Source organism: Varroa destructor, unplaced genomic scaffold (genome assembly GCF_002443255.2).
Source record: "Varroa destructor unplaced genomic scaffold, Vdes_3.0 BEIS01000003.1, whole genome shotgun sequence".
Taxonomy (NCBI): Eukaryota; Metazoa; Arthropoda; class Arachnida; order Mesostigmata; family Varroidae; genus Varroa; species Varroa destructor.
In genome coordinates, this window is record NW_019211456.1 from 31,662,559 (window position 1) to 31,679,928 (window position 17,370).

A 17,370-nucleotide genomic window follows, 5' to 3' on the forward strand; every position below is an offset into this window, starting at 1 on the left:
AGTGAATCATATTCGAGCTCTCTATGCGTCTTGCGAACAAATTCACTACGCACGATTATATATACAAATTTTAAAGAGCTGCAGCCTGCCCGGCGTGGGCGTTGAACACAAAAGTCGGATTCTACCAAACAAAACGACTATCTGTTTGTAGCGTTTCACAGTTTTACATTGACCATCACCGTATGTCTCTGTTTATCCGTAATAAACTTCACAGCCAGCCGTTTTTGTGCTTCTCACGGAACTTTTGAGACGTTTCAAGTGCCCTCGTACTCACATATATTCGGATGTCGGAGTGGATCGCTCGTATGAATTGCCCGTGATCCCTTGTACATATAAAAATGTGTGATGTTGTCCGGGTGACGGTACAGAAAAGCTGAGTGTCTGAGCTAAGCCGAAAGTTCTATTACTCCTTAGAGAGCGCATCTCGACGCTCATTGGGAAGCGTCATTCGGGACCCATGTAGCTTACGGTTTTTGCAAATCCATCGTGTTCCAATGATTGAGTAGTTTGATTTAGTTTTTTTGTTTTTTATTGATATTATTTGAATTACAATATGTATTATAATTAGAATCAGAAAAAGGTCTAATTGTGACAGCAAGAATAATAATGCAAGATTATTGACTGTCGCTACCAAAAAGTTTTGAATGTTGTGTCTCTACGTAAAAATAAAAGGTTTTCGCATAGGAAAACTGTGCAGATATTATACGATAATCACAACTATAGGAAAAAAAAAACATTTTAAAAATAGATGTCATAGTTGGTTTGTCGCCACAGTCTTCCTAGAATGAGGTTATACCACAGAGGCAAATTGACCAAAGCACACAATTATGTGTATATTAGCTTTTTTTCTTTTATCTTGTTCTTTTCCGGTTACCTGAAATAGGTGATATGCGGTACTGGTCGAAGCGGCGATTTCAAACAAACCCTTCAGTCACTGAAGCAGGCGGAGACGGTGATCTTCCATTTGTTCTTGCGGCAGGGTCGCAGCCCCCCCAGGTAAGCTTCAGTCATACATTTTTGGTGACCGCATGTTTACAGAGAGCTGTTGAATTGAAGCAGTCGCCGAATAAATTTAATAGTACTTTATTATCGATATATTTCCTTTGGTACAAAGATGACAATATTCCTTTTTTATCAGAAAATTCTTCGATACGCTATTTCGCAGTGGCTTTCATTTAGCTATTGTCTTTTTATAGTTAAGCGTGCGTCGAAACATAGTGTTTGGATTACTATGTATTTCTAACAGACGCACATATTACCAATTTTACCTAAAAAATAGATAGAGATTTCATCATTTCAATACGCTAAATCATTTCTAGGCAACAACCTATCTTCAGCAATCATCATCATCGAAATTTGGCATTGCAGCTAGGTATTTTTGCCAAAACCCTGCATTTTGATTGATCTTCACGCGCTTCACAGGTGACTCCCCTCACCCGGAGTGAGCTGCACGCTGTTGATGTTGAAACAACGGCATACGCTTTGCTAGCGTATCTTCATGGCAAGGCCGTACTCGTCAAACCTATTGTCGAATGGTTAACGCAACAAAGAAGCCGCAAAAGCGGCTGGGCCTCGACTCAAGATACGATCGTTGCTATGGAAGCACTGCTTGAATACGAGAAAAGGTAAGCAACTATATTTCAACCGGAGTCTTGGACAACCAGCTCTCCGCTTGAAGGTAACGAGAGATCGCCATGCCAAGTCCCATCAACGATGCATGCAATACAACTGGCGTAGTAATATATATACTCGAATACGTGAACTCGGAAGAAAAACAACTAGTTTAGTTTGAGTTTAATACAAACGTAAGCTGGTAGAGTTTTTAATATGCGAGTACCTGATAATGGTATGGAGTTTAACTTCCCAAGCGATAACTTCAAGTCATTATTATTATTCTTGAAAAAAATATATGCAATTTTTTGCGAACGAAAGTGCCGTCTCGAAAACTAAGTGGCATTCATCGTACTCGTATAGCCAGCGTTTCCTTTTAAAACAAACGGTATTTTACTGAGATAGTGAAGGTGAGATACGTTTTTTCAATAGTTACTAATATGTTTGAAAGAGACAATGCAATCAATAATATTATAGACAGATAGCGCTGCGAAGAGTTTTTCCCACTGCATAATCTTGATCGTTTAATTACTTGGTATAGTGATTATACGGCCCTAGTGAAATAGCACACAAACGGCAATGCGACTCGTTCCACTCCGGAAAACGCTGGCGGGTGTCCTGGTTTTTGCCATCTGGTGCGGGCTCGATTATTTCAGATTATCTTACCTTATTTCAGTCGCTCACCCTTTTCTTCTTTCTGACTTGCCCTATCTAGGCAGGTGCACTATCAAAGTGGATCTTCATTAACGTTGAAGCCTTGTTCACGCTTTATTCGTAAGCTTCTATCCGAATACTATCGCCCCCTGGCACTACAACACCCCGCGCTAACTCGTCAACCTCACTTAATTTATCAGTGAAACAACCCCAAATAGCAGCACTGGCAGAATGGAATGCCGCTGTTAATTAGAACTGCGTCTTGTACGAGAAAAGAACATTCGAGACAAAGTAGCAGAGCACCAGCCATTAGCATAGTAAACCAAGCTGTCGGTGTCGACGCCGCGATCAGTTGACCACAGTCATCGATTGGTCGGCCCGCTACTGCCCACATCACCCACACCGAAGACCGATCTCATATAATAGTGTACCAGGGAATCCCAGCTGGTACCACAGCCATAACCACTGTTGATCCTATCCGCCTTGCTACAGTTCCTGAACTGGCAGCGGTTTCTGCGTTTGTATTGCAGATGTACTACTCTGCAGATATGTTCATTGCGCCGTTACTGGTGGACAGCGTACGTGACTTCATCCTCCCCAACTGGCATACATTGTCCTTTGGGCATGCTAGACTCGTTCAATTACGTACACTTAATTGGCTTACCATGATCCTAGTCGGGCGCTGATGGGTTCGCAGCGATAGACAAAACGGCATTGTCAATTCTGTTGACAGCGTCGCAACATCCCCGTCATGCATGACCAGCCCTTGCCTCCATGCATTCCCTCAACGCAACACTTCGTCCCACGACGAAGCACTATATATATAGCAATTGGTTTTTAAACAGATTTTATACAGCGAGGTGCAAAGCAAGAGCTGATCATCTTGTTTCATTCAGCAGCCACAGTCGGCAAGTCACCAGGCTAAAATCTTCACAAGTCAAATACTAACGAACGAAGACTTACTTAGGTCCATTTTAGTAAATCGAGGCTGAATCGACTGTCAGCTACCGTCAGGGTATCGTGATAAGCATGCTCAATGGCATCAATCAGCTTCTTGTAGGACAGCTTTACGAACGCTGCTAGATGATTTGTTAGTGCGCGAATGCCCAATACACCAGGATCAATCGTAGTATAGTAAAGTAAACGCGTAACGAACGTTCAACTTGTTTCGTAGTCCAATAGTAGAATTGGAACCTTGAAAAATAAAGGGTATTCTAATAAACCCTTTAGATATTTCTGACGAGACGCATCACATAATAAGTCTTAGTTCTGACGTGTAATAGGCAGCTAAAAGATATTATTTACAGATGTTATTTATTCATTAATAATAAACATACATTTGTTATCGTGTATGGCCTATTTCAGAGTGTTTAGCAGCGAGGCTGAGGAGCGCGAACTTTCCATGACCATCACTATTGAAGCTACATGTCTTCCAGGCATCTCCAAACAGTTCCACGTCTGTAAGTATGCCAAAGCCTCTATTTTTACCAACTTGCTCACTATTTGCATTGACTCTACGCACGTCGTCGAGTCTATTTATACACTTGAGTCTATGTTGAAATTGAATAGCAGATTCTTGCAGACACTTAATGTTTTCCGTTCTACGTGGAGGGCTGTATATTGAGTAGAAGTAAACAAAGTAACGAATAACTTATTGATAAAGTCATATGAAAATGCAGAACGCAAAATCCCTGAAAAGGCTGTACTTTATTCTACTAATGGGGCAAGCCAATTTTTGTTCAATTTGCAACTAAACAGAGGTGTTGGTTCATTATAACTTACTTGCAATAAATTGTGAACTTAAACCATTGACAAACACACTTGTATAAGAAAGCGGGGAGCCAGTAGTAAGTTCCTTTTCAACGTGCTTATCTGCTACGGGGTACCAAGTCTGCCCGTCGATAATCCCGAGAAAACTCCAACCACTATTGCGTGACCGATCGTCACGAGGGACCAGCCGATGTCCCTGAAACAAACTTTTGCGTTTGTTAACGGGAGTATTGCGCATCAAAGAAGACTCCCCCCTCCCCCCTTCCCCCGGCGAGGAGCGCCTGGTTGTCCTGTTGGATCTTCCTGTAGATAAGCAAATATGTACTTAACGGCAGCAAGAAACACGTTGGACCTGAAGTCAATGTAGGCCTACGGTCGGATGCCTCTTCGTTGATGTCCTTAGAAATGGTCAACGATTAAATGTCTTCTTTCGGATAAAACAAGCGATCCATTCTCTGTCGCCAGGCGTTCGGAGGTTGTTCATCGACCCTAGTACAGTGCCTCGTAAGTGCTACGTATTAACGTGTCATCAGTGTACACCTAGAATACATCTAAAAACGATTTCATTCTGGAAGCGTCTTCGCTGGTAAAGAAGATGACTGTTTCCTAGCTCATACTTAAGCTTCGCGTAAGAGTATTTATCAGGATTACAGTGTACAAGATGTAACAATATCTTATGCGTTTGCAACGTATTTCATAAACTGACGAAATATATACATTGCCTTCAAGATTTTTTTTATTGACCATTTTTTTAACGCGGTATTGCTTCGTAGATGAAGTCTACTCAAGCGTTTAAGCTTGCCTAAACTATTTCTAAACTAAAATCACTTAATTTTCGCTGACTTTGTACTTGTTATTTATTCTCTAGCCTAAATTAATCTCGACGTTATTGACATATGCTTATGTCAAGACCAAGCTTCTATATTGTTTAGGAGAACGATTAAATAAATTACTTTCAGTAGGAAATCCTGGCGGCTGCTAAAATGTCTTCTTGCCGCCTGGGAAATATGTATAGACTTATGTCAAAAACAAAGTAAAAACCTTCTTTTAACCCTATGAAATATTATGAAATCTAGCCGTAGTTGAGATTAAGTATGTGTTCATAGATCCGGGCGACGTGCCCCATTTTTTTATCAGCGTTAGCTGGAAGAAGGCAGCAAGCAAATCCATTCAACTTGTTCGTGCTTAATTCGCAGAATTATGTTTAGTCTCAGAATTGGGTGTTTTGGTAGTTGATTTCCTACAATTGTCGGCCGGTAGATCTGTGATCGATAGCTTTATAGCTGATCGTCGCTCTGTTTCCGACTGTCGTGTAGTGTTGCTCCAAGAGCCAGCATCGGCCGTGGTCCTTGACCTGTTAGGATAGCAGATACGAATTGGTGCCTATCGCCGTGTTTATCAAGACGATGGGTCCGGGTGGCCCTTCCCCAAATTCGACCCATAGGACGCCCAGCAGCAGTTCAGTCAAGTCAAACCTTTAAAGCTGCCAAATCTTACCGAAATCCCCTCTTACCAATTTTCCTCGTTTTCTCTGCCTCACACAGCATGGAACTTGGCCTCTTCACCTTGTACTTTCTTTTAAGCTTAACAGTTGCTTTTATAGTGATCACCCACAGAAAGTCTATTTGGTGCGCGACAATGTTTAGCCAATGTACGCCGTTTGCGCGCGATTTCTCTCTCTCTAATATATATAGTCCTTTCTAGCTAGTCTTTTCTAGCTTTCTCACTCTTTCATGTCTCTCTCTCTCTTTTCTGTTTTCCGTCTGTTCTTCCTGCACTTTTCTTTCGGTCCATAGCGGTCCACTAAGTTCAGTTGGCTGGCCGGCAGTCGGCCTAAAACGCGTCGCCAACTTAACCGCTGCTACGAGCCCAGCAGTTCGAAGGCTTTCTTCCATTATCACTGAGCATCTGAGAATAAAGGTGAACATATACTCCAAATCCAACGATAGCTACTTCCCTAGCCAAGACCCGGCGTTACTCAGTTTCGACCAGGACAGGGCGCACCCAGTGGTTGAGACTCTGCAGCCAGTGCAGCTGACGTCTTGGTGGTTTTCTACTGTACTGGGCTCTTGTGCTTGTTATCTCACACAGACATACGACCGCGCACCATGGGGTTATAGCAATTAGAAGGGGAGCAGCAGCATCATGCGATACGGAATCTTTCTAAGAGTCGGTGTGTTCAGCTCATACATATGTGGACGCATGCCTTTACAGGTGCATGACACAGCTGCAACTATCACTAGCTTCTATTTTAAAGGGTCGCAGGAGGAAAGGATATATTAAGACGCGCTTGTTCTTGCCGCGGAAGGACCTATACTCGTCACAGCCATCTATAATACCGTTACACAGCTTTGGACGAAAAGGTGCAATTGGCCTCCGTCAGGGGAATCGGGGGAAGGGGGTAAATCGAGATTGTAATAGTATCGAGGTACCAATCACATTGCCCGTTAGTCTTATTTTGAAACATTTGTGCATATGCTTTGCTCGTTGTTCCTCCCTGTATGAAACCCATATCATGCTTTGGGGGTTGCAGCTATGCCATGACGTTATAACTAGAACACACTTCTTGTATAAAGATAATCTTCTTTTACTCTATTCGTATAAAAAATTCACAGAGAAAGCTGTGAAACGTGCTTCTCATGTAGTAAGTGAATAAGCATTTCCTCTCAAATAACTTCAGCTGAGTTATTTTTGCTGTTATTAGTATAAGCGAGATTGCAAGCTCAACTTAATTAGCCATTAACAGTTTACGAGTTATATAACTGACTTACGGACGCCAAATTAGGAGGAAATGTGTTTGGCTATTTTGCATATGAGTCCTTCTGTAAAATGTGCAGGCGCGATACGGTTAAATAAATAATAAATAAAAACGATTAAATAAATGAAAAAAGAAAAGCCACTGTATACAATAATTACTCTCGCCGGTCTGTTCTAGCGCGAATGGAGTTGACTAAAGATTGAACGAACAAAATACTGAATTGAACGGCTCGTTAATTGCGTCGTCCTTATCAATATGGCCTAAGTACATACATTTGCATAATACAGGATTTTTTCAAGCAACTATTTATGAAGCTGACTAAATAGGTTTAGTAAATGGCCAGTTACTGAGCCATTTACTCGACCGTACAAGCTAACACACGACAGTGCACATTGCAAGGTATCTGTTATATATTTATCCTATATCGTATCTAGAAATCACTAGAACGATTTCACTTTGGTAAGATCAATTCACGGTTCCATTCAAGTAGTATACTCATCATTATTCCTTCGCAGCAATCGCAAATCGTTACCAACCACAACGGTTCCGAATCCCGAATGCTTGGGGTCAGCTCACAGTGCGAGCACGTGGCGTAGGAAGCGCCTTACTTCAAATAGCACTCAGTTCCCGTCAGCATCAGCCTCCGCCACCGATTTCACACTCGTTGTCGCTATCCGTAAAGGTATACATTTTGAACTTTCGAATCATTATAATTGTGCTGAAAGCAATAATAGTAATCGCGGAAAACGTAACACTAATCGGATTGGCTCAGGTCTTCTCGTCGGGACGTAATCATTCTCGGATTCATTTCCGCTCATGTCAGAGCTGGCTAGACGGTCGTGGAATTGGGGAAGTCCGAGGACTAAGCAGTGAGAGTGCGGTAAGCGGCCTCGTCGTCCTTGAAGCAGCTCTTCCCACTGGCTATGGGGTTGACCGTGATACCCTGCTCCATTACGTACACTCGGGCACCGCAAGGAACTTGCGTCATGCACACACTCTCGATGACGGACGTGCAGTGTTCTATTTCGATTATGTGAGTTATTCATTATAAATATGTAACAACAACCTTACGGAACTTTATGCTTGTTTTGTTGTTTGTCTTTTGTTTTGGCGGACGGGTCGCATTTCGTTATTGATTCGCTTCTTTGTTCTCTTTTACATTTTACAGTTGGACTCCTCGCCAATCTGCATCAACTTCACTGCCCTAAGACTACGACCAACTGCCGTGGTGAGCCGGCACACACTCGTCAAAGTCTACGAGTACCACGAACCCGGTCAGTCCGCGAATAGCTAACGCAATACATTATATTCGTGACGTAATTTGTTTCTACATGGTACAGCTATCTACAATAATAGTTTTAGAGACGAAGAACAGCAGTAGCGTACCATCGAGCAGCTATGAACCAGGATTCCTGGCGTAAGGGTAAAATTGGAGCAATACCAAGGTAATCTGTTATACAAAAAAATATATACATATTTGGTATTTGTTCTAAGTGCCTTCTTTTTTGCTTATCTGCGTACCTATTTTAGAGCGTTTAAATCAGACCCTGGTAGATCTTTCATTCCTGCATGCGTTGCAAGTCTGCGACGTGTGCGGTTCTTACCAGTGCGTACAGTGCCCATCGTACAACGGCGCCCAGGACACGTACTATAGGACATCTAGCCAAAATCTTCTAGTGGTACTCACCATCGTCACGAGCCTGATCTCTCACGGACCACGGTGCAGATAGAGCCTGGTTCAGGCGATGACAACCAATAACCATGAAAACGAGCGTACCGTGTATATAGCAGTTAATATGATCTTACAATGAATGAGCAGGCTCTCATCTTGTTTTGATGGTGCCTGGATACTGAGATTAGTGTTGCCGCGGCACGTAAACGTGTGTGATCACTGCTACGAGTCATCATCGTCCCGCTTGGTGGGCGTGCACGACTGTAGATTTAATGAGTACACCACGTGACTCAGTTAGGTGGCGAAACTCCGTGAGATTAGAAAAAAATGTAGGTGAAGTCGAGAGAGGTGACGCGAGTATGCAGTCTTTTGCAGTAGAAAACAGCGTTGGCCTAAAGGATAGGTTGGGGCGCGGAGGGGTTATCCAGAAAGCGATCTATCGATGTAGATAGCTATAAAAATAATTCATTAACTAACAATAATTGGAAAGCAATACTTGATGGTATCTTAAAGGGACAGCAGGGACAAGTCAAGAAATGAAAACTACTAATTAGAGCTTCACAATGGTTTAAATAGGAGAGACCGCGTTGAGCGAGCCTCTTCGGTACACTGCCTTGACCTAACGATTGCCACGATGCCTCGAATTTAAAGCATGGATAAGCAGGAAGTCTTCAGTTTTCAGTATCCTTGAAGTCAATAATAATCATAAAATTAGGCGACTAATTCAGATTGTTTGACTCGGCTTCCCCGTTGATGGTGAGCAGGCCCTACTTCTTCCCCACCCGCAAGTATTAGGAAGAAATTGAGAGGGTAAAAAAAGCTATTTCTCCATTTAGGTAGGTTAGAACGAAATGGAGGCCCAGTGTGTCGGTTTGGCTGTTTGTATGTAAATAGCGTCGTTTAATAATGATAGAATGGGTAATGAGTGTTGTTTTGATGCAGGCTTTTTGCTAACATATATACAATGATTATCATGCTGAACTCCTATGGAACCTTTCTGAGAGCATCGTAGGTTGTCTTAAGATAGGGAAAAATTTATAAGGAATGTTGTACCCGGCGTAAATGTAAATAATAATAAGACACATTGCTAGATAGTAAAACAGATAAAAAAAATAACAAGGAGGGAAAAATTTTCAAACATGGGATAGGGACAGCGAAACAGAGGTACACAGCTAAATCGAAAAGAAGGAACGACAGATGTTTAGAGATCATAGAAATATAAAAAAAAAAAGTCATACAGATGAAAAAGAATGAGATATAAAGTTCAAAAAGAGCAATAATAACGCATTTCTTAATTCTAGATTCTCGCGCTGCGTTTTAGATAAGGTTGATCCCGTAATAAAGATGCTTTATTTACATTTATAAAAACACTTATTTTCAATCGTGTAATAGGTAGCAAGAGAGTGTATGTATCATAGAAATTAGGTAGACTGTATGTAGGAGGAAACATTCAACAAAGCGGACATTTGTTTAGTTCGAGCATACAGCTTGGTACATATTATAAAGAAAAAATCGCAGTATCATGCTTTTACCTAACTCACTGTGTAGACAGGGATTTTCTAAGGAATTCACTAAAAGCACAGGAAGTTGCTAAAACTTGTGAAACATACGTTGCTCATTTTTCGATCTACTATCGTTTTTGGTTTAAATAAATTAGTTTACGGTTTAACTAACCACACTTTGTATAGTCTTATTACATATGCTATAGTCGTCGGGAAGACTGAAAGAACAGTCATCTTTATTGGAATAAATATTTGCATATATTTCTAGGAAGGTTCATCTTGGTATCTGACTGCTCACCCCTTCATTTATCCTGTCTCGTACGGCTTTAGAAACAGTACAATGAATGGCCGCATTGTTTTTTTGGCTCGCTTTACTTAAAACTGCGGAAATGATTATAGAAGAGACTTTCTCGGCATTTCTAGACATTTAGCCGGTATCTCATTTTGAATTGAAAGCCTGTTTCCGACTCAAAATGGCACATTATAGCCCTACACCCTTTACTCTAAACTCCATGAGTCTTTATTTCAGGATGAATTTACTAATTTAATTCGCATTACATTTAACTTCTTAGCTTTCAGTAATGCGTCAGCTATTTTGCGTAACATATATATATATATGCTATAGTCGTCGTATATATATTCGATTTATCTTAAAAGGATGAAAAATTTCCTGAATCTGTGTAGATTTGTATATAAAATAGGACAAAATAACAATGTAGGAAATCTACTTTATTAAAAAGTAACATATATATAGAAGTATGTTTTTTTGTGAGGCTACTAGAACCAAAAAGTATCAGGATCGAGGAGTGCTACACCAAAATCTGCAGTAAGACTGAAGACGACATTTTTAAGACTAACAAAACATGAATGAAAAAAAAAAATGATACCAATAAAGAAAACATCGAGGGTATAATAGTCTAGCAGAGTCGGACAACAAAAGGACAATGCTGTCTGAACGAAAAACTTGATCATTGTCAGACAAAAATATATATAAGTAATCGAAGCTAGATGTGCGCATGCATCGGAAAGGCAATATTTAATCTTGGTCGCATTATTACTGCAATTATTACAATTTAGTAGGCATAGGAGGAAATGACTTTCACCTTCTTTTATGTTCGGTCGGTATGCTTTTATGCCACATCCGCATTATCAGATTCCAAATATAAATGATTCGCTTTGGTACTGCTGCCGCTGGCGCCATCAGTGAAACACTTTGATTGACGCCCCAACAACGGACATAGTCACATCCGTTCTACTGGGTCGGGGCCAAATGTACAGTTGATTATTTATTCATTGTCTGGTCCCAAGCAAACGAGGAGGAATAGCTTTGGCAAATAAGCGTATGAATGTGTTTGTATGTTTATGGGAAGATGGTTAACGCAGTGGCTAGCTCCGCTATTGTCCATGTGCCTATTGGCGATGATTCCTTGAAAGCAGGCGGCGACAATTTTGGCATGATTTTCTATGATCTTGGAGGCAGCGACGCCAATCAGCTAATGCTTTTTCTCCATCCTTTTACCGCTTTACCATGCGTTCTCTACTTTGATGTATAGTGAGTCTTCTAACGGGCCCACTTTCGCCGCCTCCCCCAGCACCGATTTTCGTAGATGCCACCGTCGTTGTAACGCAAGTTCTTCTAGAGCTGCTACGGCCGTTTCCACTGCGATCTTGGCTCACCGCGCACCTTCGTGGCAATTGCATGGTCGTCGGTGTTCTTACGACGCTACACTGTTTTTTTCCCAGCCGTACTCCCACACACCCACAGCTCCCTTAGCTGCGTCCAACCGGGCCAGACTGTGAACGCTAATCTGAAGGATGCGCACGAAAGGTGTGTGCGTGCTCTCCTTCTACGTAAAAAAGCGTCTCACCTCTTTGTCATTGCTATCTTATCAGGGCATCTTCAACTCTTCCCTGCCAGCTCGATCCTTCCGGGCTCTGACTTGCTTGACGCTTAAGGCCGTTTCGTTGTGCTCGTAGAGACAGACCATACACACGCGGCTAGCAGCACCTCTGTCCTGGCGTAAGCCTTTTTCCTCAAAGCTAACCGCCCAAATAGTGTAGCGAGACTTCGACGACGCAAGGGACTGGCAGGGCCGGCGCAACCGACTATGACGCTCTGCACCTTATCATACTTTGAAGCATGCACGTTCTTTCTTACTAATGCGTGATGATCTAACGAGAAGCACGCGTTCAGTAGCAGGGAATGGAGAGCATATCACTGCTTTTGATATTAAGGATTGTTCTGCTTGCTTGCTCGCTCCCAATAACAACAGAAAGTTCTATAAGGATACGGCTCTTCCAGTAATTACATGTGAGGATGCAAGAATTTAATTTACTTATGTCTTGTGGTATGAAGGTATTCTCTAATCAAACCTAGAGAACCGTGTTTTACTCAGATGCATTTAAGTATAGAGATAGTGCCAACACATCGATGGCACGAAAAACCTCTTGCCTCACAAAGGCAACGGCGAAGTTTCCGTCGTGTACTTTGGCGAAAACTCGTTGTGATATCAGTCTGGTATCTTTACCAGCATTGCGTCTGCGCTTTTTGTAAAAAAGCTGGCTTAACCTTCACACTCCTGCAACCAAAGAGAACTGTTATTAAGCTGGACACGCTTAAAAAGAAATCCTGCTGTGCCATTGATTTGCACATTGAACTGCACATTAATAAAAAAAAACTAATATAACCACCTATCTAATCAACAGATACACTTCAATGCAGCGTTAGGCTGTTCTTTTCAATGTGCGTGAAGTGTGCCGTCGATACATTAATCATAGCGTATTTTCTCACTATTAACACAAACATCACTATCGAGTAAGTTAGTAAGTATACCTTTGCATTCCTTCTGTACGTTTACCTGACTGAAGCAAAAAGTATCATCATAGTAGTGCTTTTGTCCTCTACTGTTCGACGATACGTATGTAAATCTCTATCGCATAAAAAAAGCACATTGTTATACTGAAATTGGGAAAATATGTTGTTTACAATACATAACGTAATGCAGCCTGATTATAAAGCTAGAGATATTACGCTAGGAGACCTTGAAAGAATGGTAACACCCACAAAGGAACCGGTAATAAATACTAGTTAAATTTCTATTTTCCCAAACGTTTTGCTTGAAGGCAAAGTACTATACCGATATGGTAAGACCTGTCCTATCAACTGCCCGCAGGCGTGTGATAACCAAGATTGCGAATTTGGTAATAGACTTTTCGACGACAAAACTGATAATAACGGTTTTCCTACCTAGATCGATAACACTTTTATTAGAAGTACGGAGAGAAGTCGATCGGCTTGCTATTATAAAAGAAAACCTCGAAAGTACGGACATCCACATAATTACTAGCACTATAGCCGTGCGGTACACGGTGCACTTTGCTCTGTGATGTAAGACCGTTTAAATCGAAATTAATTCTGTTATATTTCTCATCGGGATCGCTTGAGCTCTGTTCAATGTATGCCAATACCAGTGATCTTTAACAAAAAGAAGAAATTAATCGCACGAAGTACAAATCTTTTACCCCGTTATTTCTGTATGAAATGTTTGCTATCCAACAACAAATAGCTTTTTTTTGGTTTATTTATACATACAACCTCAGAGAGAATACTTTTTTTTTTATATATTCATTCGCAGTTTTTGGAACTCTACGCCAGCATTACATAACGGACCGTCTCTTCTCGTCAAAAAGATAACAGCTACGATATCAGAGAGCGGTACGACTAGCTCTTTCATTTCCAGCCCGAGGCACTTTGTTACGGAGGGAAAGTCTATCAACAAGTTTCTGGTGGGAAATGGTTGGCAGAGCCGTAAGTTGTTGCTGCGGCAACGACGATGTCAGTGCTTGTTTCCCTTGCACAATGCTGTGGACACAATCCATTGCCGGTAGATGTCTTTCGTTTTCCTGCCCCGTGTGGTATTCCCTATTTTTCCTTTGCCCGTTCTCATTGCTTATCTTCGTTCTCCTTCTGCTCCTCGTCCCGCCAGCACTCGCTAAACCATACAGTTCACGAAGGATAAACAGCGTCTTTCCTTCTTCAAGCGTAGGCGGTCGCTCTAACATGCTCTGCAGAAGTCGGTGTCCTACTCGGCATGCAAATGGCATACGCCACGCAGGCCATACCCGATTCACCACGCCTGGCTACGCCCCTACAAATGCTGCGCCTCCTCCGGCGCCGCCGCGGCCGTCAATCGCTGCTGCGCTATAAGCGCCATCCTGTCGATGTTGTGTTAGCTGGTCTTGTGTGCTTACTCCACTCCACTCCACTGCACTTACTTGCTTTCTTCGCAGGGGATTTTTCACTAGATACTTTTCAGTTGTACACCGGCCGGCCAGCCAGCCAGCCAGCCTGCCTGCTCCCACTATCACGATTATCTAATGTATGTAGTTTATGCTCGCGAATGCCCCACCCCACTGCGTCTCCCCTACGAGCTGAATGTTTAGGTGCCTCGCGCAGCAGAAATACCAGCGGCGATACCAACGAAAAGTGGCTGCTCGGAAAATGAAGCAAGGAAACAGACCAGCATGCGGGCGCGCAATGACGACGATCCAAAAGTTGGACAGGACTGATACGGATTTGACTGATACACAACAGAAGGGAGACAGACGAGCCAGCAGCAATAAGGTCGCCAACGACCACAGGAACAATCGACGGTCGGCGACCGCACTACTATATGTAAGCATGTGTCCATACTACCGTCGTATATAGTATCGTAAGTATGCCTTTCTGTATCCCTATATGTACATACGTACCCGTGGTGTGCTTTAAAGGACGCGTAGCCGATGCTTCACTGGATACACGATGCAGATATCCAGACGACGTGAAAACTAAGAGAATGTAAGAGCTCGGATGCTGTATCCACGTATAGAAGGCCGTTTGTGCGCCCCTCAAACGTTTATGCCGCTGCCCATCCGGCTGTTACCGCTGTCTCTGGCGGATAGTTGTAGGAGAGAAATATTTCTTGCCGCTGCGGGTTGCATCCGTAGCCTTACTGGTGAGAAATCGTACAAAAGGTGATACAGAGAAGGAAATCTGGAAAGAGAAACATGTAATAGGAAAATAGGAAAAAAACAGCGAACGAAAGGAACTAGCAATATTATAGAGGCCATGCAAACTAGTATTTTACTGTAGCTTATTCCGGCCGCTTTTGCTGGTGATCGTCGTCCATTGTTGCCGCGCATACCCGTGTTAGGGTGTGCGTTTATCTGTCCTTCAATTTCTAGCAGACCGCGACCTTTCGCCTCAGCAAGTGGTTCACAGCAGCAGGCAATAAACGTGAGCTAGCTTCTACCAAAGTAAAGAAGAATCCCTGGAGCGCCGTTGAACATCGCGTAGGCGGGACACATGGAAGCGATGGCGTTCGCCTTGCAAAGGGAAAACATTCTTTCAAAATAGACAATCGGAAAGAAAGGAAACGAGAGGAAATTGAAACAGAGGCATTGAAATTCGTCAGATGTGCTCTTCTATTTCTTCCTAGTTTGGTAGGAGCTAGTCGATAACGCACTGTAAAGCATAAGCGCAAATGACCTTGAAAGACGGAGTAAAAGAGGTTTGGCGAGCTGGAACTTGATCTGGATTCACAAAACGACGACAGCACATGTTCTAAGCTGTACGCCTACAGGTATATAGGTCTAAAAGCTCGGTCATAGGAAAAAGGTGATCAGTTTTATTGACTTATGACGATATGTAGCCGAAAATACGAGCTAAAAAAAAAGCAAAACTAAACTATGAAAAAGAAAATTGATGCGGAAAAACAGAAATCGACATATAAAAAGTTTTTCCTTCGCTGGTAGCAGGCGGCTAATGTTAAAGCAAAATTAAGGAAGCAGAAAAATGTAGCAGAATGAAAAAGATCACATTGAACTTCTGCTTAGTCAAAGGTGAATTTCAAATCCTAAAAGTTATAAAAATACCTATGTTTTAGAAAAAAAAAAATACATTTTCTGATAGGAAAAACGTAGAGCTGACCGATGCTACCATTCTGGACATGGAAGTGGTAAATATAGAAATTCGGCCGAGCTGGCCTTAGGAAGGACAACGAAGGACACCCAACTGGTAGTAGCGAGAAAGTGACCTGGTATAGTCTCCAGAAGTGGAAAGTACAAGGTTTGGTTTCAACGACGTAAGAAGACAGCCGAATACATAAGGCAAAAAGCTATCATTGCCTAGCAGATGCGTAAATAGGACAAACCTACTGTTCGGATCTAACTATCGAATATAAGCACACAGTAATGGACTAACTAATGAATAATAGAAACTTCCGAAGCCTACACGATAATCATTGATACAAAGAGATAGGCCGCTCCGTACAAGATAACCTCTGACTCGTAATTAAAATGGCACTCTAAAACAAGTTTGACATAATGTCTTTTAGGAGCTGCTGATATATCATCAATATGTTTTTAGGAATGAAACGTACCAACGACAAAGCCTGTGTAGTAAACTTATATATACATGTTACACAGCCTGCGTAAATAAAGTTGTTTTTACATAAGTTGGTCTGGTAGGGGTCCATATAGGTACGTTTTAAATGGCATATGGGACGCCCTGCACACTAGATGGACTCAAAGCTGTGTGTTCTAGTTAAATTTAAGGTGTCCTAGCCGGAGGACAAATACGGGATCGAGCAAACGAACTGGAGTAAAAATTGGAGTACACTTCACCCAGCAGTCATAACAAAAAATAAATTGTCTGTCCATCAGTTTGTTACTTACAAACGCATACAGACAGATAGAGAATCACGAAAAGCTGTACAGTGAAATTTCTTCATTCATTTCCTCTTTCATATAGGAAAGCACAGATTAGTCATTGATGAATACGTAGCGGTACGACGCTGCGCCAATGCGACCTTTGATCTTCATAGGTAATATTACTATTAGTATAATTAATGCACATAATTATTATTTCATACTTCCTTTTATTATAAGGCTTAATTCTGTTCATCATATAGCTAGCGTACGTTCCGGCACTGGCGAATAGCATCGAATTTTGGCAAATCCTGGTCATGGGGCAGAATCCTTAAGGATGCTAGGATGGTACGACGGAACACGGTGCTCATATTGCTGTTGGTTTTCTTTAAGTCATCAGTTAACATGTGATGCATCCGGAGCACGTTCCGCGAGGGAGAAGCTAAAGGATGATTACGGGATCTGCGGTCGCGTTTAGTAGAATGAGACGCGAATTCCTTTTGTTTAGGGTGACGGACGCGCCCTATCGGCTTGCTTTACGCTGTCGAGTCGAGCACGTTGCTCGCTTCAAAGCGATGAGGGCCAAGCATATGAATGGCGATGAGTGGCCCTTGTGAAAGCGATGAAGACAGTGACATAGATTCAGTGACCGCAACGAACCAGCTAGCGGACAGCAAACGGAAGAAGGCTATGAATATCTAAAGTGCCATTAAATC

General features: G+C 42.1%; 1 protein-coding gene across 5 annotated transcripts in view; it reads left to right on the plus strand.

Moving 5' to 3' along the window:
• Positions 1-9,827, plus strand: part of LOC111247549 (CD109 antigen-like) — a 123,525-nt gene extending 113,698 nt beyond the window's left edge. For all 5 annotated transcript variants that reach the window (XM_086983262.1, XM_022798601.2, XM_086983263.1 and 2 more), the window contains 7 exons: positions 884-996; positions 1,423-1,625; positions 3,631-3,725; positions 7,309-7,475; positions 7,566-7,826; positions 7,962-8,067; positions 8,324-9,827. In XM_086983262.1, coding sequence (XP_086839388.1) covers positions 884-996; positions 1,423-1,625; positions 3,631-3,725; positions 7,309-7,475; positions 7,566-7,826; positions 7,962-8,067; positions 8,324-8,523 — 1,145 coding nt within the window. In that variant the 3' untranslated portion in view covers positions 8,524-9,827. The remainder of the gene's footprint in view (positions 1-883; positions 997-1,422; positions 1,626-3,630; positions 3,726-7,308; positions 7,476-7,565; positions 7,827-7,961; positions 8,068-8,323) is intronic.
• The last annotated feature ends 7,543 nt before the right edge of the window (positions 9,828-17,370 follow it).